Source organism: Oenanthe melanoleuca, chromosome 5 (assembly GCF_029582105.1).
Source record: "Oenanthe melanoleuca isolate GR-GAL-2019-014 chromosome 5, OMel1.0, whole genome shotgun sequence".
Classification (NCBI taxonomy): domain Eukaryota; kingdom Metazoa; phylum Chordata; class Aves; order Passeriformes; family Muscicapidae; genus Oenanthe; species Oenanthe melanoleuca.
Genome location: NC_079339.1, coordinates 37,705,099 through 37,732,138, shown reverse-complemented (window position 1 = coordinate 37,732,138; position 27,040 = coordinate 37,705,099). Strand labels below are relative to the sequence as shown.

Below are 27,040 nucleotides of genomic sequence, written 5' to 3'. Positions count from 1 at the left end.
TGATAAAAATGTGACAAACTGAACTGGTTACTTTGAGAAAAAAAGCAGATTTCAGAAGTCCACAACCATAAACCATTTACCAAGATCCGTCCATAGGTAGTTTCAAGCAATTTTATGAAAATAAATTATCTTTTTTATTTAGAAAAAGTAAAATAGGTTAACTGTACCAGAAAAAAAAAAAAAAAGAAAAAAAATCTCCAGGTGTCCAGGGGTGATAAAAGCCACTCTTGAAGAGTAAGCAGCTCCCTTCAGCCAGTGGCAGAAAGTGCCACAGCCTTTGCCATGATCAACCATGTTGACTATATTCAATACTGTGTGCTTCCTGAATTTATAATGCATTGCAAACTCAGAATAAAAAACATCATGGTCATGATTTAGGTTTGTTTTAACAGATGCTAAGACTGTGAGAAAATAATTCCACAGGTTACGTGTAAGTAAAAGTAAGAAAAAAAAATAGGAAGAGTCAGGGGTTTTACCCCTCAAATAGAACTAAGTGAAATAAATTGAAGAATTTTGTTCATTTCCATAAAGTTTACAAAACATTTGATAGAATTAAAAGTGGTAAAAAAAGAAAAAAAACATTTTCAGTAAGCCTCCTAAATATATTGTTTTATTATACATCAGTATATCTGTAACATAATTGCCATGTCAGCTGAAGTATAAAGAACATATAGACCAAATAACAGGTGAGATGCTGCAATGTCATAGCAAATACCTATTTGTATCTGTTTATAAAGCAAATACAGTCTATATCTTCTTGAATTTTTCTCCATCAAATCACTCTTATGAGTATTAATGCTTAACAGAGAAAGTTTTAAGGCCTCATTACTTATATTAACTGAAAAGAGCTAGAGATTTAGTTTTTAAAAAACTAAAAAGTATATTTTATGATGTCTTGCTGATAGTACAGTGGACTCTATAGTCCTTGTCTAATAAAAGCATTCAAATTTGATGGTATTTTTAGGCAACAAAAATGTTCACTTACTTACCACCCTCACAAGCTCATCTGAGTAACCAGCTAAAGAGGAGCTGCAGGTTCTTCACCAGGAAAGTGCATTTCTGAGACAAAACCAAATATATACTCAATATCTCAATACATTTCAGAGTTAGCAATAAGCCTCAAGGCAAAAAAAATTACTCCAGCCATTGGAAGTTACATTATTCTTATAATAGAAATCCTATGTTTTCACAGAAAATATGACAGAAAGCATAACTGATAACCAACTTTCCTCAGAGGACACAGGGCCAAGTAATGATGTCCCACTGAGCTGGCATTTTACTCCCAGGTAATGCTATTTCTGTGCAGGGGGAAATCCAGCACTCAGCCCCCTCAGCAACACTGTAAGGTGTCAATGCTAACCAGTTATTAATGCAAAATGGAGAATAAGACAGAGAACATAATTTTCTTTTTTTTTTTTTTAGTGTAAGGAATGAAAAAACATGTTTAATTCTGAGAGTAAGTTTTCATTTTAGCAGTTCCATTCTTTTCTTTCTTCATTTAAAACAATACATTTCTTACTTTATTAGAAAATGTAAGCTATGAAGCTCAGTGTAAAGTAAATAATCCATGCACATTAATAATAATAATAAAGAATTGCTAAAGACTTCAACTTAATTATAAGGTCACTTCAGTTCAAAAGACAGATGCTGTAAAAGCCTCTGAATTCAAATAAAAAGTAATCAGCAAGAAGGGTCTCATTCATCCTCACTAATGTCCCTATGTCAGTACCTAAAAAAAATTAAACAACAAAAAATTGAAATAGAAAGTCATCACTAGGTTCAAATTTTAATTTTATTTTTAACATGATTGATCAAATATTAGAAACAAGAAACTAAATTCCACATTATCCCCTGTCAGATTTTCAAAGCTCACACTACAAACAAAATAAAATCAGTTCACTTCACATATCAGGACTTGGCAGAGGCCAAACTTTGAAAATCTTATCTAGAGCATAAGACAAATTTATTGAAAAAAGTAAGAAAACCACACAACTCTGCACATATTACCAATCATTACTTACTATTTCTGGTAAGTTAAACAACAGTTTTCCAGGTCTAGTAACTCTTTAACCCTCTTCAAATCTGTCTGAAGAACTTTTGTAATCAACTGGCAAATTCCAGCCATACAGTCCCAAAATATTATACCCCTAAAATAAAAGCCAAGCAATGAAGAGGCATCATCCCAATGCTGCCCCAGGGAGAAAAGTCTTCTCTGATTTCAATGCCCATTGAAATACACCATAAAATACAGAAAGTGGAGACACTGCAAATGCCCCAACCACACAAAATAGCTCACAGAAAAAAATCAAATCAGAGGGCACAAATCTACTGGAAATGCACTTTGATACTACTGCTGCTCATGGACTTTCACATTTAAATTAACTCAGTTCAGGTGGACTTTTTTCTCTTTTAGTTTTTGTATTCAGTCAAAAAGGAGTCCATCTCACATTTGGGGAATGTAAGGTACTGTACATTTTAGCTGCCTTGGAACTGAAACAGAACCATCAGCCTTGCCTAGAAAAGACAAAAAGCCATCTGATACTAAGTGAACAGTGTAGTTAACAAACAAGTTGGCAGACTTGTGGTGAAAATCTAGGGAAGTTTTCTCTAGCATCTACCTGAGGCCCAGTATTACTGATATCATCTGCTGTAATTTAATTGAAGGAGCTCTCTTACAGAAGCTTACATGATTTACATAATTATGACAATAAAAAATTATCTTATGAAGACTTCACAAGCTAAACAATAACTAAAAGAAGCAATGCTTCCACTGATATTTCAAATGCATATAATGAACTTTTTCATGTCATACTGGAATAGGTCAGCTTAAAAAAAGAAAGGAGAATTTTTTAAAAAATGTTTTAAACTATAAACAGTATAATAAAAATAACACCCCAAAAGAGGTAATGTTTGTATTTTGATATTGGCTCATTTTCATTTTTAAGGGACATAAAAAACTAGAAGAAGAAAGAGTGAGGAATATTCTGTGATACATTAATGTTTTTATCCATTTGTTTTGTCTGGCTTCTGTGTTGTAACACATTGTAGGAGCTTGAAAAAAAATATACAACTCTTATAAAAGTAATATTTACCCAAGAGAAAAATATTGCTCTTGTTCTGGTTCATCTAGTTCCATTTTTATGTTGTATTTCTGGCCAAGAACACTCTCCAGGAGTTCTTTGATCATCTGGTCTGAGGGAGATGGAGAAGTAGGCTGCAGGGAAGCAATTATTTCATCAATAGACCTTGCAACCACTTTCACAGGCAGCACTGGGGTGGAAGTAGACTCTTCAGATTTGCTCTGCTGGAAGTTCTTCTCGTATATTTTTGAAATGTCTGGTCTAGTTACATGCTTTGCCTCTTCCAACTCTCCTTGAGCAGACCTCACACTAGGCTGCTTACTCCCTTTTCCCTGAATCCTTCTCAATTCAACATCTAAATCTTGTTGCTTTGCTTTTGAGATCACTTTGTGTCTCTTCTTACAGCCCTCCCTAGTTATTTTTGCTTTTCTTGAAATGCTTTTATTTGTATCAGAATCTGTAGAGCTAAATTCAATTCTGTCTTTAATGACTGTACCTGATTCTTGAGTTTTATCTCTTTAAATTCTGAAGATCCATCTGTAGCATACACATTCAATCTTTAACTTTACTCACAGCTTTTGTCTTTTCTAAGGAGATGAGGGAGCTACTAACATGAAAATTAAACCTGGAGTAACTTGACTTCTGAGGTAGTGCTGGGTGTTTGACTGTTACAGTGGTTTTTTTAGTGGTACCTGCAAATGATGCTCTTACTGGCAGAGGTGCAACTTTATTCATGAAAGTACAGTTGTATTTTTCTGGAGCAACTTCCCTGATTTTTTGTCAGCACAGTCTTCTTCTACAGATTTCTTTCTTCTTCTAATCACCCTGAGTCAGGAGTTTGTTTTTTCATGTCTCTTGTTTCAGAAGGCACTCTTACTTTCTGTGAACTTGAGAACACCCAACGAATTAATTAAGAATATTTTTATTTATATTCATGACAGGCTCATGTGGGCTTCTCGACCTCTGGAGAGGATAATGTTCTTAACTGATGCAATTGATCTGGTGTTAAATCTTCCAATAAGGGCTAAATGCTCTTGTTTCTGAGAGCAGTAACTATTGCTTGTTTGATCTTCAGACTATCCCACTGAGATTCCTCCCATATAGTCTCATGTTCCTTAATCATATTCAATGCTTCCACATAATTCAGTCCCGAGTACTGATGTCTTCTAGCATTTTTTTCTTACTGTAAGCACTCTGTAAACTCAAGCAGAAATGAGGATTCTTATTTTACACACAAACAGAGGTGCCAGCTTGCAGGGAGGGGCTCATCCATTTTGCTAAGGGTCCCATTGGTGTTAACAAGACTCTTCATGAAGCACCAGCAATGGCTATCAGCATTTCACATCAGGAAACTGCTGGATCGTTTCTAATTTTGGGAGTACAAGTTGGAAGCTGAAACGGGTCAGTATCCTTTGGAGATGTCATTAGAATGTCATTGCAGCTTGCCTGGGGGATCTGGAAGGTGCAGGATGGGGGTTTGTACCTTTTGAGCCTCATTTCTCCCCAGTGCATAGCAGCCCTTGCTCTGCTCTCAGCCACGGGCTCCTTTAATGCTTTGCCCTGAGAACCAAACATATGGGAACCTGTGCACCATGCAGTCTTTTCCTGGGTTATTGTAGACACACTTTTCTTACAAAACTAATTTTTTGTATTGTCAAAGTCTCAGCTTGGAGATGAAACCCCAGTCAGCTGTGTGTGGCTCTTTCATCATCATCATCATCATCAATAAAGTTTCTGTTATTGGGATTTTATTTTCAGTACTAGCAGTTGCGTGCAACAGGAGAGACTCCATCTCAGAGTCCTCAAACCAAACAGCTTTGCAGTATTAAAAGAGCAAAAAGTCTAAAACCAGTTCTCTGAGAGGAATCCTGGCCCCATGGCTTGCAGTTTTACTAGCCAGTCCTTCACAGAACAGAGATGTTGAACATATTTGATAGCTGTCTGGTGAAAGCTAAATTTAAACAGTAGCTCTTTTCACACGTGAAGTATGAACTGTAAGTGGACTAAAAAACAAATAGCATTTCGATATCCAACAAATGTAGGGGAGATAACACATGCCAAAAATCATCAAACTTCATTAAAAAATAATTTAAAAATAGCTTAAAAATTAAAGAAAATATGGAAAGTCAAACCGAACCTTTCAAGATGGACATAACCATGGCACAAACCTACAAGGTTACATTGATCATGTTCCCAAGAAGGCTGATGGTCTAGAACACAACCAAGCATATTATAGCAGTAAGGGGGAAAAAGTTCTGGAATTTCCATGAATTTCTGGATGGTAACAGTTCACAGAATTATGCTGGTAATCTACTTAAGTCCCTTATGGCAAGTAAAAATAAAGCCTTTTTTTTTATCCTTTTTCCACTTTGGAACCTTCAACATCCATATGATAACAAGGAACTGTAGGGACTAACTGGAGATACTGGATTCAAATATGGCATTAAACTGCTTGAAAAGCCCCACTGATCTAGCAGGCAAAGGTCTCCCATTATCTTCTCCTTTCTCTGCAGCTTTCAGCTACGTTTTTGTAGGTTTTTTCTCCTGGCCAACTGTATTCCTGGAGTTCAAGCTGTCACCAGTGTCTTTCTATCAAAGAATGCAACTCATACTAGGCTAGGTGGACAATTTTCAGCTTGATAATGCAACTGAAAGCCTGTGGAAGATGAAAAAGTCATTTGCCAGTCATTACATGCCAATTAATAACAAGTTTTCTGATAGCAAGATAACTGATTAAAGCCCTGTAATATGCCCTAAAAAGCCTCTCTATTTGATGCCTAATTTGCTTCTCTCTCTCTAGCAAGAATCCCAGAGTAGCTGGAGAAGCAGTAGGTAGAATATCAAATAGTTGTTCCGTGTTGAAAGATTCCTGTTAGCAGTCCAGGCCATTAAAGCAGTTCAGAACAGGAATGAAGTGTTCGATTGCCACATTGAAGATGAATCCTATTAGCAGTTTAATGCAGATGTAAGCCTAGAGAACAGATTCATTTCAAACTAGTTAAACAGTAAGTAAAGCTTCAATGATTTCGTTTACCTAGAACAGTTCCTCTCTGCAGGAGTCACAGTGGGATGTGGAAGAAAAAGCCCTGCATGTGAAGAGGTATTTGCATCAGGAAGTTCCAGTAAGAACCTGCTGAATGACAAGAAGGATTTGCATTTAAAAAAAAAAAAAAAAAAAAAAAAAAAAAGTCTTAGGAGGAAGTAAAAAACCTTAGACACAAATTTCCTCTTTAGGTTAATAGTGGTGATAAAATGGCAAATGAGTATGCTGTGTTATCTTGCTATATCTGCTGGTTGTCAGCTCTGCTTGCAGAAGAGCAGGGGCTGGTTCCTGGGAATGCAGTTAGCTTGTGAGAAAGGTTCAAGCCTTGGATCATAAAAACGTCCTGTGTTTCTAGATCTTGCAAGCAAACATCCCCAAGGGGATCTGATGTAAACCTAAGTCCCAAATGCTGTATTTTTTTTCCCTACTAAACCACACATGATGCCTAGCAGCCATTCCTGGAGCAATTGTTGCCAATATATCCACTAGATCCTTTAGCTTGAGCTCCAGAGATGACAGTGGCAGAGATTCTCATCTGTGATACACAGGAAAACAGGGAACACTTTTCCCCTCTTTCACCAGGTACTATTATTACCATCCCTTAATGATCACAATGATCCCTAAAGCCTGAGGGTGGGGGGTTTTATTAAGTATTTAGTTAAACAGGTTATGCCTTATCTCTGAAGATTGTAAAGTCCAAAATTTAATCAGTAGATGAATCTTTATAGTTAGCAAATGGACCTAGATTTGGAAAACCTTCTGCAAGTTCAGTCCCTGGGTACACATTATTATTTTTCATAATTAGACCTCACCAGATCACTAAGCTTTCTAACATCACATAAATTGTGTTATCTAAGTTATTAGTCCATTAATGTTATAAGGTAGGGTTTTCTCTTCTTAGGAAGAAAAGCAATCATTTAAAAATTGTTCAGTTGGATGGAGAAACTAAAAAATGAAATTCCTCATCTCTGAAGTTGTCTGAGTCCACGTCATGTAGGAAGTCCCCTCCCAGTGCACATTGCTTCCATGATCCACGCCCATGATGGAGTGAGATGTGCATAGTGCCCCACAGACCCTGGGAGGCTGCTGGATTAACTGCTTCCAACAGCCAACTTCATCTGGCAGCCAGAAACCAGGACAGCATGGTGCATATGAACTACCTGCAGCCTGCTATGGGCTCTCGAGAAAACACCACAGAGAGAAGGATGAGCAGCTTGGAAAGATGAGTGGCTCTTGTTTAAAGGAAAGAGGAAAGTAAGTGCATAACTACTTTGCTAGCTCTGTGGGCTCACACCTAGTTTGACACTAAGTGCTAAGCCTGACTTTGGTATCCTTTTCCAGCTGGCTGTGAAAATCTTTGCACATGTCATAGTGCAGAGGCTCCCCAGCCCTTCTGGGGGTGCTGCATTCTCTCTTCTGCAGCCAAAGCACCATCAAGTCTGCCTCAGAACAGCAGTACCCGTGCTCAAAACTATTCCCCAATGCAATAGTTCTAGAAAGGATAAGAACATATTTACAAACTCATTTTCACCATGATGTCCAAGTAGCATTATTCCATTTTAGAAACCAGAACCAAAAGAGACTGAATGACTGTCTAAGGTCCCCTAGTAGAACCAGTGGTAAATTCATAACTGAATCCGTGCTTCTGATGGATAGTAAATAGAAAATCAGAGGTATGTATCCTCAGGGTAGAGGCTACTGTTTGCTTTTCCAGGGCATCAGCATCTTTAACATTTTTGCCAGGTATATATATATATAAAATGGCCATAATTAATCAGAGTAAATGGATTAATTATAAGCTAAAATACTGAAAAATAAAATTCACTGAACTGTGAATGATGGGCACTGGGAATGTAGCACAGAAAGTTCTCTGATAGATGCACTGTGGGGACAGGAATCTGTAGCAGAAGAGTAAATGGCAGAGGGGTTATCTCTTAAATCATACACTGTCAATACTGAAAAGACTTTTTGTTAGTTGCATCCAACTGAGCTGAAGGAAATACTGCTTCTTTTTTTCCCAGTGATCAATCTATATTGAATCCCTTGTGCAGTAAGCAGCCATGGAAAGGTTTTGTGGAATTAGTATTATAAATCACACATTCAATCCCTTTGTGAGTGTTGAAAGCATTGTCATTCTTCTAATCACTATATCCTATCTCTGATCCATAACAAATATGCACACCCAGCTCTACTAATCTCCATTATGATTGTAAGATATCTGTATTTGCCAGTTCCATGCCAGCAGAAATAGTTAACATTTTTCTTCCTCCTAGGATTTTGGGCTTTGTCTTTTTTTCTCTCCTCTCCCCATTTTTTTTCTCTCCTCTCCCCATTTAAGAATATTGGTATTCCATAATATAATATAATTCAAAATAGATACAAATAAAAAGTTGAAAACAAGATGAAGCTCTTTTATTTTAAAACATATTTATAATGAGAAGATCAATACAATGAGAAAATCACTTGGTCATTTTGAGTGATAATGATTCACAGATTTATTTTTAGCATGACATGACTGCAATATTTCCAAGTATATGCTATTTTACTCTATAGACCAAGAGAAATTACTGAGTTACTTCTGGAAGTCCATCACATATGGCTGTTATTATTGGCACAAGGTCAGAGAGGTTCCTGGCTTTGAATAAGGGTGTAAGTAATAAACAGAGAAATTCTAGCTAAACACCTGATGAAGTCTTTTCTGAGATTGGGCCTTCACTTGCTCTAGTTTTAAAAGTTGATTCTATTTGATCATATCAAAATATATCATATCTCTATTCTCCAGTGTCTTTCATTCCAATTGGCCATTCCAGTCCAGCTCTTTTGTTCTCTTAGGACAACAGTTTGATAGTGAATACATAGGTGCAGATATGCATGTGTTTGTAGATCTCAGGTTTCACTGCTGAAGACTCAGCTTTGGTGGACATAACAATACCACTTAATCACAAGAAAAATCTTCACATCACAGCAACAAAAGGAAATGTCCCACACAGGGCAGGAAGAGTTGCCTGCAGGGGCTGAAGTTCCAGCTATCTCTAAGGATAGTGTTAGAAAAGATTTAATGGATTTCTGGGAATGGATGGATTTTGGAGCAAATATTCGTAGATCCTGAAAAGGGGACAATGGTTGTTCAATGAGTAATGGCAAAGCCAACCGGTGAGCTATGGAATTGTCTGGATGGAAGAGAGGAGTTTACTCTTTAGGAGGAATGGAAGGAAAGTTCAGATGTTAGATTCCCTCTCAATCATCCCAAGTTAAAACATAAAAAGCCATAAACCTGAAACTATATGCACAGCAGAAATACTTAGGCAGCTGCCTTGTTGGCTAGAAAGGGAGAGAGGAAGAATGAATTAAATCTGATTCTTACCTTGTTTCACCCACAGCTGCACAGAGAACTGAACCCCGGTGATGGAAGCCATATGGTGGTCTAAATAATCTTCATTATGTCAGTCTCTAAACTACTGAGCACTTTTCAAATTCACCCTTGAAGTATCTGAAGCAGCAGCAGAAGCTTAGACCTGCTGCAGGAATGATGAACCACTGCTGAACAGCTTCTTCCCCTGAGAAGTCCTAACATGTTACTAAATCCAGACCTTCCCCAAGGTTGAATATGCTGTTTTATGGATCTCACGATTTTAGGCTGTTACCAGTTGCTATCACATTCCCACATGTCAGTGTAAAACTACAGACTGTGTTAGGGTCTCTGGTCATCCTTTTCCAGGGCAAACATCATTTTTGCTGCACACAGGTTGGTTATGTCCTATAATGGAGTAAATGGCCAGTGTTTCTGTATATCTGTGAAAATGCTGCCACACACCTCACAATTACTCACTGTTAATACAGCTCAAGAAAATGAGCAGTAAATGCAGCTTGAATTAATTTATGCTCTAGGAACTGCAAGATGTGTAACACTGTGGAACTGCTCCCTGGGGAGGAGTTTAAGTAAGCCAGCCTTTCTTTTGAACATTTGATTCTTCAGAGCTGTCAGCCAAGGAAGCCATCTAAAATAGATACTGGTATCTTTCAATGTTTTTCTGCAGAACTGCTGTAGAGACAGAGACAGCAAAATGAATAGTTTTTGCAGCTGAAGTAGAAGATAGCAAACAATTTGAAAATATGTTGATATGCACTGAAAGAAAGGTAGCATTCCTTCACTCTCCATTGCTCAAAATTAAAGGTATCAAACCAAGACTACTTTCTGCATAGGAAAGTCAGTCTGCAAAGGAGGTGGAGTAATATATTAAAATGAACATTACAAAGAGCTGATTAGCTCTTGTTCAACACATAGATATTGATTTTATCAATAAAGCAGATATTCTCAATGTTAACTCACTGCAGGTTTTGGAGAAACTAGACTCTTAGAGACTAGAAATATCTTTGATTCATGCAGCAGTATTGTTGGGGTAGGGAAAGCAGATTTTGGTCCATTATGTTACTGGGGTAACTTTAACAAAGAAATAATTCTAGAATTCATGCATAGGTGCATCTCTACCAAACATTGTTTCTTATATTGGCTCATTTAGATTAACTGCACTCATTGCCTTAGTTTGCTTTCTTTGCTTCCTGCAAAAATCTGTGTATATCTTGAAACACCATTCTTGGAACTTGGGTGAGATTCTACAAAGTATGTGCCATCTGAGTACTTGTGTTTATCCCTGCATAATCATATTCCTGTCTCTTTTGATACTGTTTCTTCCATGCCATAGTATTGTGGCTACTTCAAAACAAAGCATCCTTTAAAACAAAATAAATCAAGCAAAATTTTCAAAAAGATATCAAGTGATTGAACAAGAATAGATGCACTGATTGAAATACATGACAGAAGCATTTACATTTATGTTTCAGTATATCCCAACATAAATAAAACAAACTACAACTGAAATAAATACCTACATGGCAGCTTCAATCAAATTACAATTATCAAGTGCATTTATTCTTGCATAAAGTAGAACACTCTTGTTCAGATACATGCTGAAGTGTGGGCATCCTTCCAGCTGGAGTTCTGAAAACAGCATACATATATCTAACTAGTTTACCTAGTTAAGAACTCTTCTGTTAGACTATAGAAAATTAAAAAAAAAAAAAACAAAACAACACAAACCAGCAGCTTTTTTATTCTCATCACTGTAACCATCAGATATAAACATTTGTAATTTTTCATTTCATTATTTTTTCCTCTTTCTCCTTTAATTGGTCAGATACATGAGCATTTTCAGATGGTGGGATATTATTTGTTACATCGTTCAAATCTTATGATATCAGCTCTGCAGAATGCCTAGAAAATTAAATATTATTAACTGCACTGAAATTAAAATGAAATAAAGTAAAATAAAATAAAGTAAAATAAAGTAAAGTAAAATAAAGTAAAGTAAAATAAAGTAAAGTAAAATAAAATAAAGTAAAATAAAATAAAATAAAATAAAATAAAATAAAATAAAATAAAATAAAATAAAATAAAATAAAATAAAATAAAATAAAATAAAATAAAATAAAATAAAATAAAATAAAATAAATAAAATAATCCTGCAACGGAACGTCACTGTTGTAAGGAGCTCCAGGGCCTGGCAGAGGGGCCATGAAAGCAGCAGGGCCCTGAGCCTGACCCGTGAGAGCCGGCGGGGAGCGGCCCCGGGAGCGCGGCGGGGCCGGGGCTCGGCGGGGCCGCGCTGCCGCCGCAGCCGGGCGGCTCTGCCCGGGCCCGGAGCTCCGGAGCCGGCTGAGGGGGCTGGAAACCCGCGGGCAGAGATGCCCGGTTCTTCCTTCCGAGGATGGAGAGGGCATGTCCAGCCCGCCCAGGGAGCCAGAGCGCGGCTGCGGGGCTGGAAGAGGCGCTGTGGGCAAACCGGCTGCCCTACCTAGGGCCGGTCGGAGGAAGGGGGCCACTGATCCTCACGGCCGAAGAATGGAAAATCACTCTCACACAGCAGAAGCCCAGAAGCAAATGCTGACCCCACGCAATGCCCTCGTCTGCCCGGGCCCTGGCCCGAGGGGAAGAGCCGCTTCTCGCCCGTGAGCTCGGGGACAGGGGCGCGGAGCGGCCGCCCCGACGGGGGCAAATCCGGGTGTGTCTGGGGGACCCCCACAGGCTCTTCTGAATGAGAGCTCACCCACATAGCACAGAACTGGGGCTGCTGTGCCTGTGCGAGGGGGGAAACAGCCCCCGACCGGACGCCTCCTCTGCGGGCTCCCCCCCGAAGCAGAAGCGCTACCGGCGGTCACCGACCCAGGATCCCTCCCCGTCCAAAGCACCCGGCTCCGGGCACAGGCACCTTCCCAGAGGGTTGCTGTTTGCCCGCTTGTATGGGGAAGGATTTCAGCCTGGAAACAGACCGGAAGAGAGACTTCCCATCGTGGGGAGAAGGTGGGGGAGGCTGACGGGGTCCCACGGTGTTTTCGGCGAGCCGCTGCACAGGCTTGGACCACTCTGTAAAGCCGGGTTGAGGTGCCTCTGCAGGACACAGGTGCGGGAGAGCCAAAAGAAGGCTGTAGGGCACAGAGCAGGGAATACATACCGATGCGGAGAGAACCTCGCAGCTCCTTCCCCAGCTAAACGCCTGGCCCGCGCAAGCACTGCCGAGAGAATCTCGTCCGAAAGACGATGGTATTTCGGGTAAAATCGAGTAAAACCCTGCAAGTCAAACCGAGGGGCAGACAGACGCTGCTGGGGGAAATTAGAGCGGAAGGAGCTGAAACAGCGCTCCACGTTAAAATTAAAGCTCCCGCCGCCGGCACCGGCCGCCCGGCCCACGCGTGGGGCAGAGCCTGCGGGCGGCGCTGGAGCTCCGGGCCCCGTGGGCACTGCGGGGAGGCTTCCCGGGGCGAGGACAGCTACGAGATTTCCCAAACCCAGACCCTTGATGAGGGACCTTTGCGGGGCCCAGCTCTTCCCGGCAGCGCTGGTAACACGGTCTCCCCTGAAAGTCCTGCCCCCGCTCCACACACACATATTTCCGTATTTTTTAGGTCAGTTTTTATGTCTGCACCCTTGGCAGAGCGCAGATGGGCCAACAGCTGAGACCCCGGTCCCATCTATCCGGGTAAAGCAGTGCTCACCTCAGCCTGCACTTTCTTCAGGTTGCACTAACAGCTCGCCCTGAAAGAAAAAAAAAAAAAAAAAAGAAAAAAAAAAAAAAAAAAAAAAAAAAAAAAAAAAAAAGGAAAAAGGGGAAAACAAACAAACAAACAAACAAAAGTGTACAGAAACTGGTGCTACTCGAACCAGAGCTGTGGAAAAGGCGCTAATTTGGGCCAGTGCTACTGACCTGACTCAGCTAGGTGATACTGTACTGGAGAGCTCCTGGCTACTACACAGCATCCCGCGTCCTAGCAGAATGCTTCTCTGCTGAGCCTCCTGCAAATAAATCCCACTGAACTCGCAGAGCATCCCAAACAGGGCTTCTCTACATAACTGCTCAAGTGCAGGGCAAGGGCAACTACCGAAATACCCATTTTTCCTGTGGCCGTGGGCAGAGGCGTCCTGACTCTCTTCTGGACTTAAGGGAGGATTTTTCTCCGCCAGGGCTGCATCACAGCAACCGGGCTGAAGAGAATTTCCAGCTGCGGCTGGCTCTGAATCGGGCTTGGTTATTATACATCAAGTCGAGAGGCTCTAAGCAGATTAAGAGGAGATCCTGCTTGCGCTCTCACCTCTGGGAGCAACCTCAGGAGGGAGCTGAGCCCGCAGCTGGACAACAGGAGGCGCTGAGGCTTTGCACAACCCCCGGCTCCGCTCCCGGGCAGAGGGCATCCCAGCCGGGGGGCCGGCCCCGAGAGCGGCTTTGCCGGCTCCGCGGTTGCTCCGCCCGGTGAAACGCCTCCATGGTCTGTAGCAGCATCCGATGAGCGTGGCCGGCTTTGTGCCTGCCCTTTTTTCCAGGTACAGAGTGACCCAGCGTGGGCTGCCCGGCGTCCCATCGGGTGTTGCTCCCGCGGGGCTGGGCTCTGGAGAGCCAGGCAGCACCGCCCCGAGGTCACCCGGCGGGGGGGCGGACAGCGGGGTCGCTGCGGCAGCTGCGCTCCTGCCAGCATCCCCGCGTACGTGCTGCTAGGGGGGAACCACGCTCCACACACCTCAAATGCTGAAATGAGCAACCCACCGCCGTAAGGGTCTCTGTTTTCAGACATGTACACCTCTTCCATTAGGAAAAAAGGGAAGGTGCATGCATGAAGACCGCAATTTTAATATTTCTTAGATATTCCACTGGGGCTTGTCCCAATTTCCGTGAGTGTAGTTTGACCATTTGAGAAAGCAGGGGTTTAATCCAGTGCTTCTATATATTTTATTTCCTTCAAGACATATTTTCATATGTTGTTTTCCTCTGCTGATTCCAGAGTTTTGTTTGTTTCAAGGATTTGACTTAATTCTGTTGCCAGATTAAAAAAAAAAAAAAAAAAAAAAAAAAAAAAAAAAAGTAGAAAAAGAGCAGAACAAAGAAAGAGGTAAGGGGTAATAGAAAATGCATTTAGAGAACAAGTTAAAACATATTTGTCGAGGCAGAGATATGCTATATCTCGTCATTTGAATCCTGTGTCTCTATAAGAAACTTCAAAATTCTATTTGTAAGGGTGACATTTCCACAGATCACTCGAGAACAAATCACTGTGGAAGCAAGAACTGAGGCCATACTGAACGATAAACACATCAAGTTCTGAAATTCTGACCCAGATGTGTATTATAGTTTGTGTGATATGATGTGCAAGCCTTTTCCAAAATCCCAAGAAGCTTTACTTCCCCTTCAAATTCCCACTGTTGGAAAAGTTGGGGTTTTTTTGGGGGGGGGGGGGGGGTGTGGGAAGGGAGGGTGTGGGGCTGTTAGTTGTTGGTTAGTGATGTAGATTTTTTGGTTTTGACTTTTTGGTTTTTGTTTCCTACTATGAGGTGATAGAAGTTCTAGTAGCTAGGTGGGAACGAACTCACAAGGGATAGGATAGAGAAACCCAAGAAAAGTCCATGGTGTTGACATAGGCTCGAGGAGCCGGACAGGGCAGAAAGTGTTTGATCCCTCTGCAAAGACTGAGAGATTCCCCCCATAATAACAAAAAGCTTTGTCCAATGTCAGTTTGTTTTATCGGTGTTTTTTACCTTTTACCAGCCTGTATAGAATCCTCGTCCCCTGCTCGTTGTGAGAAATCAGGTCAATAAGCAAGAAGTTGGAAATGAGATACCCACTACGTATTATTGCTGCTCCTGGTCGTCTGGCATCAGAGAAAGCTTCCAAATGAGCCTTCTGGGCTGAGGGCTTTCCACAGTAAAGATATAAAACGGTTCTAGTGACTCACCTGGTGTTTGCCAAGTGGAGGTTAATATCAGTGGATCCGCATTCAGGCCTCCGTCCGTGTTTATTGGGAACCTGTAGTATTATGTCTCAGCACCGTGACTCACATGGTTTCTGAGCATAAGGCACCCGAAAAAGCAATATCATTATCACCACCTACATAGGACGGCACCCCGTCTGAAGGGCTAGTTTAGCCCGAGGGAAGAGTGGGTAGGGTGGAGGAGGGCTGGAAGGGCTTTGGGGAGCGCGGAGCCGAGCCCCCTGCTCGCAGCCCGGAGCTAATCCGATCCCTGCCCCGAGGGCGATGGGACGTGGGCGCCGCGGCAGGGCCTGGAGGTACCTGCGCGGTAACAACTGTGAAGAGAGGAGCAGGAGAGGGGGTAACCTGTGCACTTCAGGACTCGGGACTTTGAAGCACATCCCGGCCATCAAGTTAAAGGAGCATCTACCGGCCTTTAGTAAATATTGCCTCTAATCTCAGGGGTTTAAGGCTGGATGGCCTTTTGCATTCTCTTCAAATAGAGGGGGCTGCCCTTCCTTCATCTACCTCATTTCATTCCCCCCATGCCTCCTAGCATTTGTCCTGTCCACCTGAAAGGGTGGTCGTGCCCGTCCCCCGTCCCATCGCGTCCCGCCCCCCGCCCCCCTCTGTCCCCCTCTCCCACCTCTGTCTCTCCTTCTTTCCCCACAAGCTTAAACCAATTACGCAGCTTTGCAAATAAAGTGCCGCCCCGGGGGGAGTTGCAGGCGAGGGGGACTGCCTTGTTTGCAGGTGCATCTCCGGCTTTGTAGGTGCGAACGCCTTTGTGCGGCGGACAAATGGGGAGAGGAGGAGGAGGAGGTGGGTACTTCTGCGACGTAAGATCCACATCAGCTCAACTCCACTCACATCCCAGCCGCACTTCCTCACTTTCTCAACTGTCTCGCCCCACACCGCTCCCTGCCTCCTTTTTGGCTGGTTATAGAGCAGAATTCAGCACCCCCCGCCCCTCCTGAGAGCTGGCTTCCTGCTAGGTCGGGCTTTCGGGCTCTTTTCCTGCTGCCCGTCGCTCGCTTGCAAGAAGGCTGGATGGTTACACCGGGCAGGTTGGCTCCATAATGTTAGGGACTGTGAAAATGGAAGGGCATGAAACCAGCGACTGGAACAGCTACTACGCCGACACTCAGGAGGTGAGTAAATCCCAGGGTCTGGCTTCGCTGCTGCCCCTGTGCAGGGCAGGGGAGGACCTGGGGGTGGCCAGGGGTCTGGAGGGGGCAGCAATCGGAGGAATCGGTTTGCAGTCCAGATCCTGCCAACGCAAACGTACCTCCCCCTCCCTCCGGCGCCGAAACTGACTAGGCTTCCCCAAGGAAAACACAGCTTCCAGCAGCCCTGGAGGCGTTTGGGGAAGACACAGGTCGGCTGCGAGCCCGCCAGGAGGGCCGGGGGGCCGGGGGCAGCCCTTGATCTCATCTGAGAGGCGTAATCTTCTCTCGCGGCGCGCACAAAAGCACCCCATAAACTCTTGGCTCGGGGCAGAGCACTCGCCGCGCCGCCGGCACCCGGCTCCTTCCCGGCAGATGGCAGGGGCCGAGGGAGACGGACGCCAGCGCGTCCTGGCCGGGGGCAGCGCCTTCCCTGAGCTTCTCGGCGGGACCTGCGGCCTCTCTGCTGGCCAGCACCGGGCCCTCACCTGCTAAAGCCGGGGAAGGAAAGGAGGGGGAGAAGCGGCCGTTTGTCCGTACTTTGAGACGGGCTGCCCGCCGTGCGCTGCTGCCGCGGGCCGGCTGGCGGCGCTGCCGAGAGCCGGGCCGGGAGGGGGCCCGCACCTCACCCGCACCCGGACCCGGACCCGCACCCCGACCCGCCGCCCCCCACCCGGACCGGGCCGGACCGGGCCGCGGCACCCCGGAGGCGCTTCCGCGCCCGCCTGACAGCGCCGGGCGCAAGGAGAGCAGGACCGGCCCGAACGCCCACAGCCGCGGCGGAGGAGAGGGCCACGGCAGAGCCCGGAGCCTTCTCCCGGAGCGCCTCGGCCCGGTGGGGCCTGGGCTCCGCGCCGTGCCGCTGACGCTCTGCCGCGGGGTCCCGGGAGAAGCCGGGGCCGGCAGCCCCGCGGGCTCTGCCCGGGAAGGAGGCGCTTTGAGGAAGTGCACCTGGGTGTGCGCACCCGGGCATTGCATCAGCACACCCGGACACACGGCTCCGCAGTCCCCACGCCTCGTCCCGCACCCGGGCTGGCACACGCGCCCGTAGGGCCACGCGGACGGAGCCTCATACGTGTCACCCGCTGGCATCTCCTTCAATAAAGGAAAGTCGGCTAAGGGCAAATAAGGGTCATCCTAATTATGTGCCGTTTCCAGACTCATTTTTCCTTTCTATACTCATTGTCCACAAACATAAAGTTAATTGAACTTCGGTTTTGCTATTTTTTAAAATTTCAATCTTTTCTCCTCTCCTGCCATTTAATTTGAATAACTGCATGAATGCAACATGGGAAATCCAGCCGCGTTCTACCACCTTAAATAATGAATGTGATCCTCTAAATTAAAAGTGCGTTTATAAGTTCGTGAAATTTTGGGGGATCAGCAATGAGTTTTATATATTTAACCCTTGCTTAAACCTCCTTTTCTTAGCCATATCAGCCTTAGTTCGAATAAACTGGGAAAGTCTTTCTCTCTCCTGTTAAATCAGATGCCGTAGCGGAAAACACAATTTCAGGCTCTCCGGCTCTGCCTTTTTGAGAGTTGTGTTATGTGGTAGGGGGCTACAATTTTTTTCAAGTCGTGCAATTGTAGAAAACCTCAGAGAGGAAAAGTTCAGGCTTTTCATACTTTGGGAAAGTTTTGGCGTTTGATTGGTTGGATGATTGATTTTTCCTTTTTAACTTTAATTTAAAGACAATTTTGATAGGAAACGTAGACAAGGGGAGAGCTTTCCACAGATAAAACAGGCCGACGAGAGCTGTTTGGTTTGAGTGAGGGTTTTTAAAATTATTTTGCAAAAAGGCATTATCGCATTTTGTATGTTTCTTACAAAATAAATTTAAATTATTGCGGGAAGGAAGCAAGAGGTGCGTGCGATTTTTCTCAGAAAATACAAGCACTCTTTCTCCTTGGCGGAAGGACTGTACGCCCACCAATTTCAATACTCTGATGAGTTTAGGTATTTAACTAGCGAGACAGGACACAAAAACAACAAAACACGGGAATGCGCCGGAAAGAACACATCCTCCCGGGGCAGCCTGAGCCCGCGGCCCGGCTGGCGAGGGCGGGGAGCGGCTCGGAGAGGACGGTCGGTCCGTGCGCGCCGCCGGTCCCGGCGCAGCCCGCGCAAGCTGCGGCACGCCGGTACACCGGGAGCGTCCGGAGAGAGCACCCCGCTCCGTGTCTGTTTATAAATGTACATAAATATGAGATGGACCTTTCCATGGAAACGGCTGCCTTTCCGCGCGCCTTTGGGGAAGCTTTTTCCCGGTGTCGGGGAAGCTTGGCGTCCCGCACGGCTGGCTGGGCCGGGCGGGCGGATCCGGGGTCCTGCCGCACCTCTCTCCTCTAACTCCGTCTCTTTGTCTCGCTGCCCTAGGCCTACTCCTCGGTGCCCGTGAGCAACATGAACTCGGGGCTGGGCTCCATGAACACCATGAACACCTACATGACCATGAACACCATGACGACAAGCGGCAACATGACCTCCAGCTCCTTCAACATGTCCTACGCCAACACGGGGCTGGGGGCTGGGCTGAGCCCCGGCGCGGTGGCCGGCATGCCGGCAGGCTCGGCGGGGCCCGTGAACGGCATGCCGGCCGGCGTGGCCGCCATGGGCACGGCGCTGAGCCCCGGGGGCATCAACGCCATGTCCGCCCAGCCGGCGCCCATGAACGGGCTGAGCCCCTACGGCGGCATGAACCCCTGCATGAGCCCCATGGCCTACACCCAGTCCAACCTCGGCAGGACGCGGGACGCTAAGTCCTTCAAGCGGACCTACCCCCACGCCAAGCCGCCCTACTCCTACATCTCCCTCATCACCATGGCCATCCAGCAGGCGCCCAGCAAGATGCTGACGCTGAGTGAGATCTACCAGTGGATCATGGACCTTTTCCCCTACTACCGACAGAACCAGCAGCGCTGGCAGAACAGCATCCGCCACTCGCTCTCTTTCAATGACTGTTTCGTCAAGGTTGCCCGCTCCCCCGACAAGCCCGGCAAGGGCTCCTATTGGACCCTGCACCCCGACTCCGGCAACATGTTTGAAAATGGCTGTTACCTCCGCCGGCAAAAGCGCTTCAAGTGCGAGAAGCCGGCCAACAGTAAAGCCACTCAGGAGGGCAGGAAAGATCAGGCCGGGGCCTCCAGTTCAAGCTCCAACTCCCCCCTGCACAGAGGCCACAACAAACCTGCGCAGCTGGACACGGCCACCTCTCTGTCCAGCTCCAACCCGTCCACCAGCCCCCAGTCTATGGACCACAGTGGATCAAGCACGGAGCTAAAGACCTCGGCCTCGGCCGCCTCCTCCACCATCAGCTCTGTACCCACCTTGGCCTCCGTCCCACACCCCCCTCACTCACTAGCCCACGAACCCCAGCTCCACCTCAAGGGTGATCCCCACTACTCCTTCAACCACCCCTTTTCCATCAACAACCTCATGTCCTCCTCGGAGCAGCAGCACAAGCTGGACTTCAAAGCCTACGAGCAGGCGCTGCAATATTCCTCCTACGGGGCCAGCATCCCCGGCGGGCTGCCCCTGGGCAGCGCCTCCATGGCTGGCCGGAGCAGCATCGAGCCCTCGGCCCTAGAGCCCTCCTACTACCAAGGTGTGTATTCCAGACCCGTGCTAAACACCTCCTAGCTGTGCGACCCCCGCCGCCGGGGCCGAGACCCCTCCTCCCCTTCCCGGCTTCTCTCCCCGCTTTCCCTGAGACTGACCAAGGTGTTTCCGCACGCAGTTGCGAAGGACTGTTACTTTTTAATTGCCGCGCAGCGCGCTGCGTGTTGTTACGATCCACCACGACCTCCTGCAAAGCCGGCCCGCTTGTACATACTCTCTCCGGCCCCTGCCGCCCAGCCCCTCTCCCGGAGACCTCCCCAGCCTATGCAGGGTGTTATTAAAAAGAAGAAAAAAATGTTGAGCGTGTAAACTACTTGTTTGTGCTTTCTGCCCCATCGTCTCCCTCCCTTATGTGTTCTATAATCTCATGTAAGTTTACAGGTATGTGGCAATACTTTAACAATACGGAGATGAAGAAGCGAGTAGAAATTTAAGACTTTTTTTTTTTTTTTTTTTAATTAAAAAGGCTTTGAAGGACAATACTGCTGTGAAGTAGCAAAACACTAAGAGAATCTCTAAGCAACAAGGGAACTATTTACTTTCTCGGATCATCCTTTTGATACTTGTAAAATAAACCTTCGGCTATTACAACCCGCATAAAATCCAGATGCTACGGGCCGGATCCTGCACTCCCGAGGGGACCAACTGGAGCTTTGGAGTGCAGGATGCGACCCTTATCTTTTTCCAAGTGTTACCTGTTTTGGGATGTAATATAAAGTTACAAGAGGTCACAGCCAGTTGGATTTTTTTTTTTCCTTCCCATCTGTTACTGAAGATTCTAGTTCATCAGCAACTCTCATCAACATGTGGACGACATACTTATTTAATTTGTCTTCATTGTGTACCAGCTAGAACTGTGTATCTATAACCAGGTTATTCCCCCTCCCCTCCCCCAGGAAACATTGACTACTACAGTGATGCAAGGAAAAGAGGACAGCTCTGTCTCTTCCCCCTTTTCAAACTTGTCTAATATTTTTTTTTTTTATTTTTGTGGCCGTTTAATTATCGCCATCGTTAGCTTATTTCATCCAGTGTTATTGCACTTTCCACAGTTTTACACGGTGTTAGCATAGCCAGACGGGTTTTATTATTATTCCTGTTCGCTGTTTCAATGTTCTTAATTTATTGCATGGTTTATATTGTTTTCTTTCTTTACAGCTGGAAATTGCTTTAAATGACCGTAAAAAATAATTACAAGTGAATTTAAGAAATTTTGTTAATTTTATAAATGTGATTGTAATTGAAAAAATATTTTGATTTAAAACGATAACTGAGAATTTAATGCGTGAAGTATGTTTTTGATCATTTGCAGTTAAGGACTTTAAATAAATCAAATGTTATCAATGAAATACTTCTGCTATTTTCTTACACAATTTCTGGGGCGGGTTACGGAGCCATGTGCAAGAAAATCAAAACGTAGTGCTTAAGCGTGGATGTGAAGAGGAAAGATTTGTACTGCCAGGCTTGTGCAGAGGGAAAGCGGGGTCGCTCCCGCAGGGTGTGCTTGTGGAGCGCTGCGGTGCCACCGGCCTGCGAGGCTGGGCGTGCGGTAATGGTTTTTTTTAATCTTTTTTTCCCTAATTCGCGGTGGTAGGATAAGTTGAGGGATGGCCGGAAAGAGCCACCCGAGGCGATGTAACCTCCCGGGTGTTTCGCGGCCAGGGCTGGCGGGGTGCTGGCAGCCTGACTCGGCGTTCCACGCCGGACGGGTCGACGCCCACGGGGAGCATCCCTAGGGCGGCTCCACGCCCGCCGGGCCGCTGGAAAGGCCCAGATGACACTTCGGAGCTCTGGCTCGGAACCATCCGTCGGAAGGACACCAGCAGCCGCGCTGGAGAGCTCTGGTGTCCCCAGCAATAGCCCATGTCGGGGGAGGGGAGTTTAAGTGTGAACGGTTTTCGCTGTGCCAAGCCCTGTTCGTGCACGGCTGCCAGATAAAAGAATGGTGTAATTCACCTAATTATCACATAATTGCCCCCTGACGGGTTATGGACAGCGGCGACAAACTAAATTAAGGTTCGATTTAGAAAAGAAAAGCCAATCCAGGGTCCCAGAAATCTCACCACATTCCTCCAGCACTACTACCCAGCTAAAAAAAGAGGGGGAAAAAATAAGTCTTGGGAGAGCCCCATTGCTTTGCGAGTGCGGCCGGATCAGCGGTGATGCGGGTGGGAAGGAGCGCACGGCTCTCCGGGCCGCACGGAGCTGCCTCCGCGTCCTGCCGTGCGGATGCTCTGGGTCGGGCGGGATCCACCGCCGGTCCCCTCCCGGCTGCCGCCTGCCAGTCCTGCAGCGGGGGGAGGGTCTCTGTCCCTGTCGCCGTGTGCGGCCGGTTACCCCGCGGCCCGACTGCGCGGCACCTTCGCCTCGGAATGTCCCGCAATGGCAAACAGCAGCGGACCCCGCAGCCAGCGGCAGCTCGGGGCTGCTCGGCACCGAGTCTGGGCAGGCGGCTCCTGTTTAAAGCCCCGCTTCTTCTGCCAAAAGGAGCTTCGTGAGAATCGAGGCAGGATGAAGCCAATTTTCAGCAGGACTTCACTTGTCTCGCACAGACTAGTCTATAGAGAATATGCCATTGCAGAGTGGAGACATTGATTTAATGCCTTGGGCTTATACACGGAAAATATCAATCGACTGACAGCGATAAGGCAGCAAGTTTCACATATCAGCTGAGGAGCACAGACCGTGTGTAATGGAAATATTTGGGGCGTGGGTAATAAAAAGGTTTAAGCGGACCGACGCGGCTCCAAACCTCTCCGAGATAAGGAGCGGAGCTTGTCACGGATGCACCGTGTGCCCTTTCGCCACTCTCCATCAAGATTATATTCCTGCCCTTTCTTCTCGTAGGCAAATTGTGTCTGCGGTGGGCAACGAGCCACTGACAAGACAGGGGTGCAGCTCATGCTAAAAACGCGGGTCCCCGGTGCAAAGCACCCAGTATTCTGAGATCAGTTTAAGACTTGGAAATCAACAGCAGGGCGAAGAGCCCCGTTTTACGTTCCGCTCCTTAGCTGCTTTGCTGCCGCTGCTTTAATCCTGTGCTCAGGGAACCCCGAGCCAGAGTGAAAAATAAGTTAAAAAATGGGCTCCGCAGGAAGAGGGTGCATCCCCCCGCCCGCAATGTGTAGAAGTGAGTTTGCGAGCATCTCCTTCCAGCCGGACCGGTCGCTCTGTGCTGGAAGGGAAGGAGCTGGCGGGTGCGGGGCTTTTGCCCCTGTCGGAGATGGTGTCTCAGCCCTTCGTCCGGGACAGAGGCAGAGCGGGACCCCGCCAGGCTTCAGGTTCCAGGCTCCGACCGACACCTCGGTTTATAGGGGGAACTTGGTCTTTTCCTGCTCGGCTATTACCTCCGACCGGCCACGTGCGAGGGAGCGACAACGGCTCATTTAGCTTCATTAAACACAAGCGGGGAGTAAATGGGGGCGGCGGGGGATCTCTGTAAAGATTTACGCGGAGTTTGGGCGGTGAGGAGGCCCCGGGCCGGACGAGGCGGAGATGGTGGTGCCACGGCGGGGCAGGTGCCGTCGGGGCTCCGCGGAGGGGACCCCGCGGCCGGGGGCGAGGGGACGCGGGAGGGTCCGGAGCCCTCCTCTGCCGCGGGTTCCCACAGCTCCGGAGCCCCCCGGCAAGAGGGCACGATGTCCCTGCGCCCCCCACCCGCGGCACCGCCTCGGAGCACCTGCGAGCAGCACCTGCCCCTCGAGAAGGGAAGAGTCGGCGGAATAAAAGCAACTTCAGTCGCCCAAGTCAAGTGGGAGAAATAAAATCACAAGTAACTGCCGGATTGTTTCCTGAGTGCGAATGGACAACTCTGACATCTACATCGGCGCACAATCGGAGGACATACATTATTTGGAAGGAATAATTTGAAATGTTCGGAACTACTGTAAGACAAGGGGAAAAAATGCCGGTCCTATTAGTGTCAATAAAACATAAGTAAATTGTGAAAGAACGGCGCGAGAAAACACTTCAGCCATTGGCATAGCTTCAAAAATTGTTTTGAAATGTGTTGAGTAGGTATTGAAATTGGTCCGTCAGCATAAACACGAAATAAATGAATTCCCTTGCCCTCACGCCAACTAGTCTTTAGAAGAGCAATTGTCTCAGGTTTTAACAGAAATATTATAGATAAAGTACCCGATAGCGATAACAATGCACTTTGTATGGTTTCTTTTCTATTTTGATGAAACGGAATCTAGGCATATATGTGTGAGCATATGTGATTAATCACTCTGAAAAGAATATTTTAAAATCAGAGACTTAATAAATAAATAGATTCCCTGTGCATTTTCGTGATAAATTTAATTCGTGAAGAAGCAATTTATCCTCATATAAACATGGGGTATAAAGTTGTCTCGGGAGGAATATAGATGCATATATTGTATATATTAACATACATATAATTAATATGTATTTGTTTCCAGGGGAGGCAAGTGGAAATATACATAACACACAATGACCAAGCAAAAATCACACCACAATAGTGCACAGAGTGTGACTGAAGTAAAGAATGTACACGTAAGTCCCCGCAAAACTCCCACGCTGCAATATTGTTCAGGAAATATAGGAGAATGGTTAATAGCTAAAATCAAAATGCAATTAGTTTGATTATTTACATGTCAAGGGTCGTGCAGCAAAATGGCTCTTTTTTTTCTTCTTCTTCTTAATGCAAAGCCAGCCTTCTGAGCTCCTAGCAAAGGCAGACTAATAATATTTTAAAAATAGCTCGTACATTTCTTGCAATTTGTAGTTTCGAAAGGTCTATTGCAGCGGGAGAAAATAATTGGAGGAAGAGAAGAGTGGAAAATGGGAAGCGATAAGAAGAAAACCTGCCTTTGTTCCCTCTGGTTATTTTCTAATAATTATTCTGACCATAGTGACAAATTGCAGTTAAGGATAGATTAGTGTAAGTAATGTCGCATTTCGCTTGCAAGCCGTGCAGCTTTCTGGCCCAAGCCTTGCCATGGTGTTTGTTTCTCCCCTTCACCTCAAACAGAAACTCATTGAGATTTCAGATCTTTGAACTTTGGACAGATCAAACTGCCAGCGCTCACCTTTGTCTCCAGTCATTAGGATTTAAGGCATATGTAGCCTCATAGCAGAATCCATCTACAAGGGAAAAAAGATGCAATCTGCTCTCTTTCCCCCCACCCTAAACTCCTACATTTAGTTGAATTCATAGAAAGGGTTGTTTTCCGGAGCGGCGCTTCAGCTGCCATAGCATTGCTCGAATGGGCTTTGCTCAGGCGAGTTACTTTAGGGGAAGTTCATAGTTGTTTTGATACTATTGTTGTGCAATTGGTAATCTATTTTTTCCCCTGAAATATTCCTACTCCTGCTCGTTATTCCAAGGGTCAACTACCAGCAGGCTGGGTATTATTATTATTATTATTATTATTATTATTATTATTATTATTATTATTCCAGCCAGCAGGCGGAACACGCGCTGAACCGGGGTGTTGCTGTGTTCCTCTTGCCCTGCGCTCGCCCAGGCTGTCCCCCCGCAGCAGGGGAAGCTCTGGAGCGCTGCGGAGGCGACACGGGAGCGGGAGCGGGCGGGACGGGCCCGCTGAGCGCGGGGTGCGGATGCCACTGACCTCCCGCCCGGTCGCGGCAGCCCAAGCCTGCCCCAGCCGACGGCGTTGCCCTCCTTTGGCTCGGCCCGCTCAGGATTTGGGACCCCCGTCCGCCTTCCCTGAGCCGCCCATGGGAACAGAGGGGGTGCCCAGGTGGGCATGTTTGGGGTGACCGCATTTCTGCTGCCGAAACCGGGCCCGTTCACACGTCACTTGGCAGTGAGAGAGTGTCGAGTCCGCCGCCGTCCATAAAAAAGCCACCTCCTCCATCTGGAGCGGGGGCATCCCCTTCCCGGCCGGCTGGTCAGGGAGAGTGCCCTGTGCCCCGGGACCGGCAGCGCTGCGGTGGAGGGAGGGCTCCGGGAGCTGCCCCGCGCCGCTGGACAGGGACCCGCGCGGTTCCATCCCCGCCAGGCTGTCAGAGCCCCGAGGGCAGCCGTGTCCGGGGGCTCTCCGAGCCTGCCCGGGCACCGAGGCACGGGCTGCCTGCCCCAGGAGTGGGATCTGGCCCTCTCCGACAACCACGGCAAATCCCGCCTTTGTGCCCGACACCTCTAAGTGCTCCCTAAGCATCTACAATTGCCATCTACTGCGCAATAGCTGAAATATATTTCCCCCTTTATTCCTTCTATTTCCCGAGCCCGCTCGGCGGGTTGCTAACACACATTTCCTCCGCTTACGACCGACAGAAAATGTAAACATGTTGGTAACTAGGAGGTGGGCCTCATTCTGTAAACCGGGATCTCTCCATAGTGACTCTCAGTAATGACCTCTTTAGCATAATAAAGCCCGGGGGGCGGGGAATCTTTGAACTGCGGGGCAGGAGATTGGAATAAGAGCATGTCTGAACTTATTCAAATGTATGCAACAAGTTTTCTAGTTCTAAGGTTATCTGATGTGAACAACAGGCGTTCTACCTCTTCTTGTTTTTCCTTGCCTGGTTGCTTTATCTGAGGAAGTACTTTACAAACTTCAGGTATGTCATTAACTTATATGAAATGGAAAGGAAATAACAAGTGAAAAAACCGAGTCCCGACCCCACATTTAGTCGGGAAAAAAACCCACAAAACCACTCCCCCGCCCCGCTCAAATTCCTCTCAAACTAATAATACAGAGTCTTATTTAGAAAGGGCAGATGCCCTCCAAACACATGGCAGCAGACCCAACATCACGCCCTGGTCCCCAGGAGCCCTGGCGAGCAGAGGTGACCCAGCGCATCTCACCGAGGCCCCCTCCTCCCTCAGCACAGCCCCCAGTCTGTG

General features: G+C 46.6%; 2 protein-coding genes across 5 annotated transcripts; one reads left to right on the top strand and one right to left on the bottom strand.

Annotated features, from left to right (window-relative positions):
* Positions 1-11,753: 11,753 nt before the first annotated feature.
* On the bottom strand, positions 11,754-16,150 carry LOC130254026 (uncharacterized). Of its 4 annotated transcripts, none has more exons than XM_056493168.1 (3): positions 15,400-16,054; positions 13,768-14,483; positions 11,754-13,213 (listed from the first exon to the last, which is right to left on the bottom strand). In XM_056493168.1, the coding sequence occupies exon 3, from the start codon at positions 13,064-13,066 to the stop codon at positions 12,434-12,436; it is 633 nt and encodes a 210-aa protein (XP_056349143.1). In that variant the 5' UTR covers positions 13,067-13,213; positions 13,768-14,483; positions 15,400-16,054; the 3' UTR covers positions 11,754-12,433. The 4 variants fall into 4 exon arrangements, 3 of the variants coding, with proteins under 3 accessions (XP_056349143.1, XP_056349146.1, XP_056349144.1); XM_056493171.1 differs by having other exon boundaries at positions 15,400-16,053; XR_008840636.1 differs by lacking the exon at positions 11,754-13,213 and adding an exon at positions 16,061-16,150 and having other exon boundaries at positions 14,283-14,483; positions 15,400-15,509.
* Positions 16,151-16,246: 96 nt separating this feature from the next.
* On the top strand, positions 16,247-21,174 carry FOXA1 (forkhead box A1). Its single transcript, XM_056493167.1, has 2 exons — positions 16,247-16,565; positions 18,961-21,174. Exons 1-2 carry the CDS (start codon positions 16,494-16,496, stop codon positions 20,221-20,223), a joined length of 1,335 nt encoding a protein of 444 aa, XP_056349142.1. The 5' UTR covers positions 16,247-16,493; the 3' UTR covers positions 20,224-21,174.
* Positions 21,175-27,040: the final 5,866 nt, after the last annotated feature.

Bases quoted from the DNA above. Each gene is read 5' to 3' on its own strand.
- LOC130254026 (XM_056493168.1), bottom strand. From the start codon at position 13,066: ATGTGTGTGTGGAGCGGGGGCAGGACTTTCAGGGGAGACCGTGTTACC.
- FOXA1 (XM_056493167.1), top strand. From the start codon at position 16,494: ATGTTAGGGACTGTGAAAATGGAAGGGCATGAAACCAGCGACTGGAAC. The intron at 16,566-18,960 runs GTGAGTAAATCC...TCGCTGCCCTAG, and splicing joins ACTACGCCGACACTCAGGAG to GCCTACTCCTCGGTGCCCGT.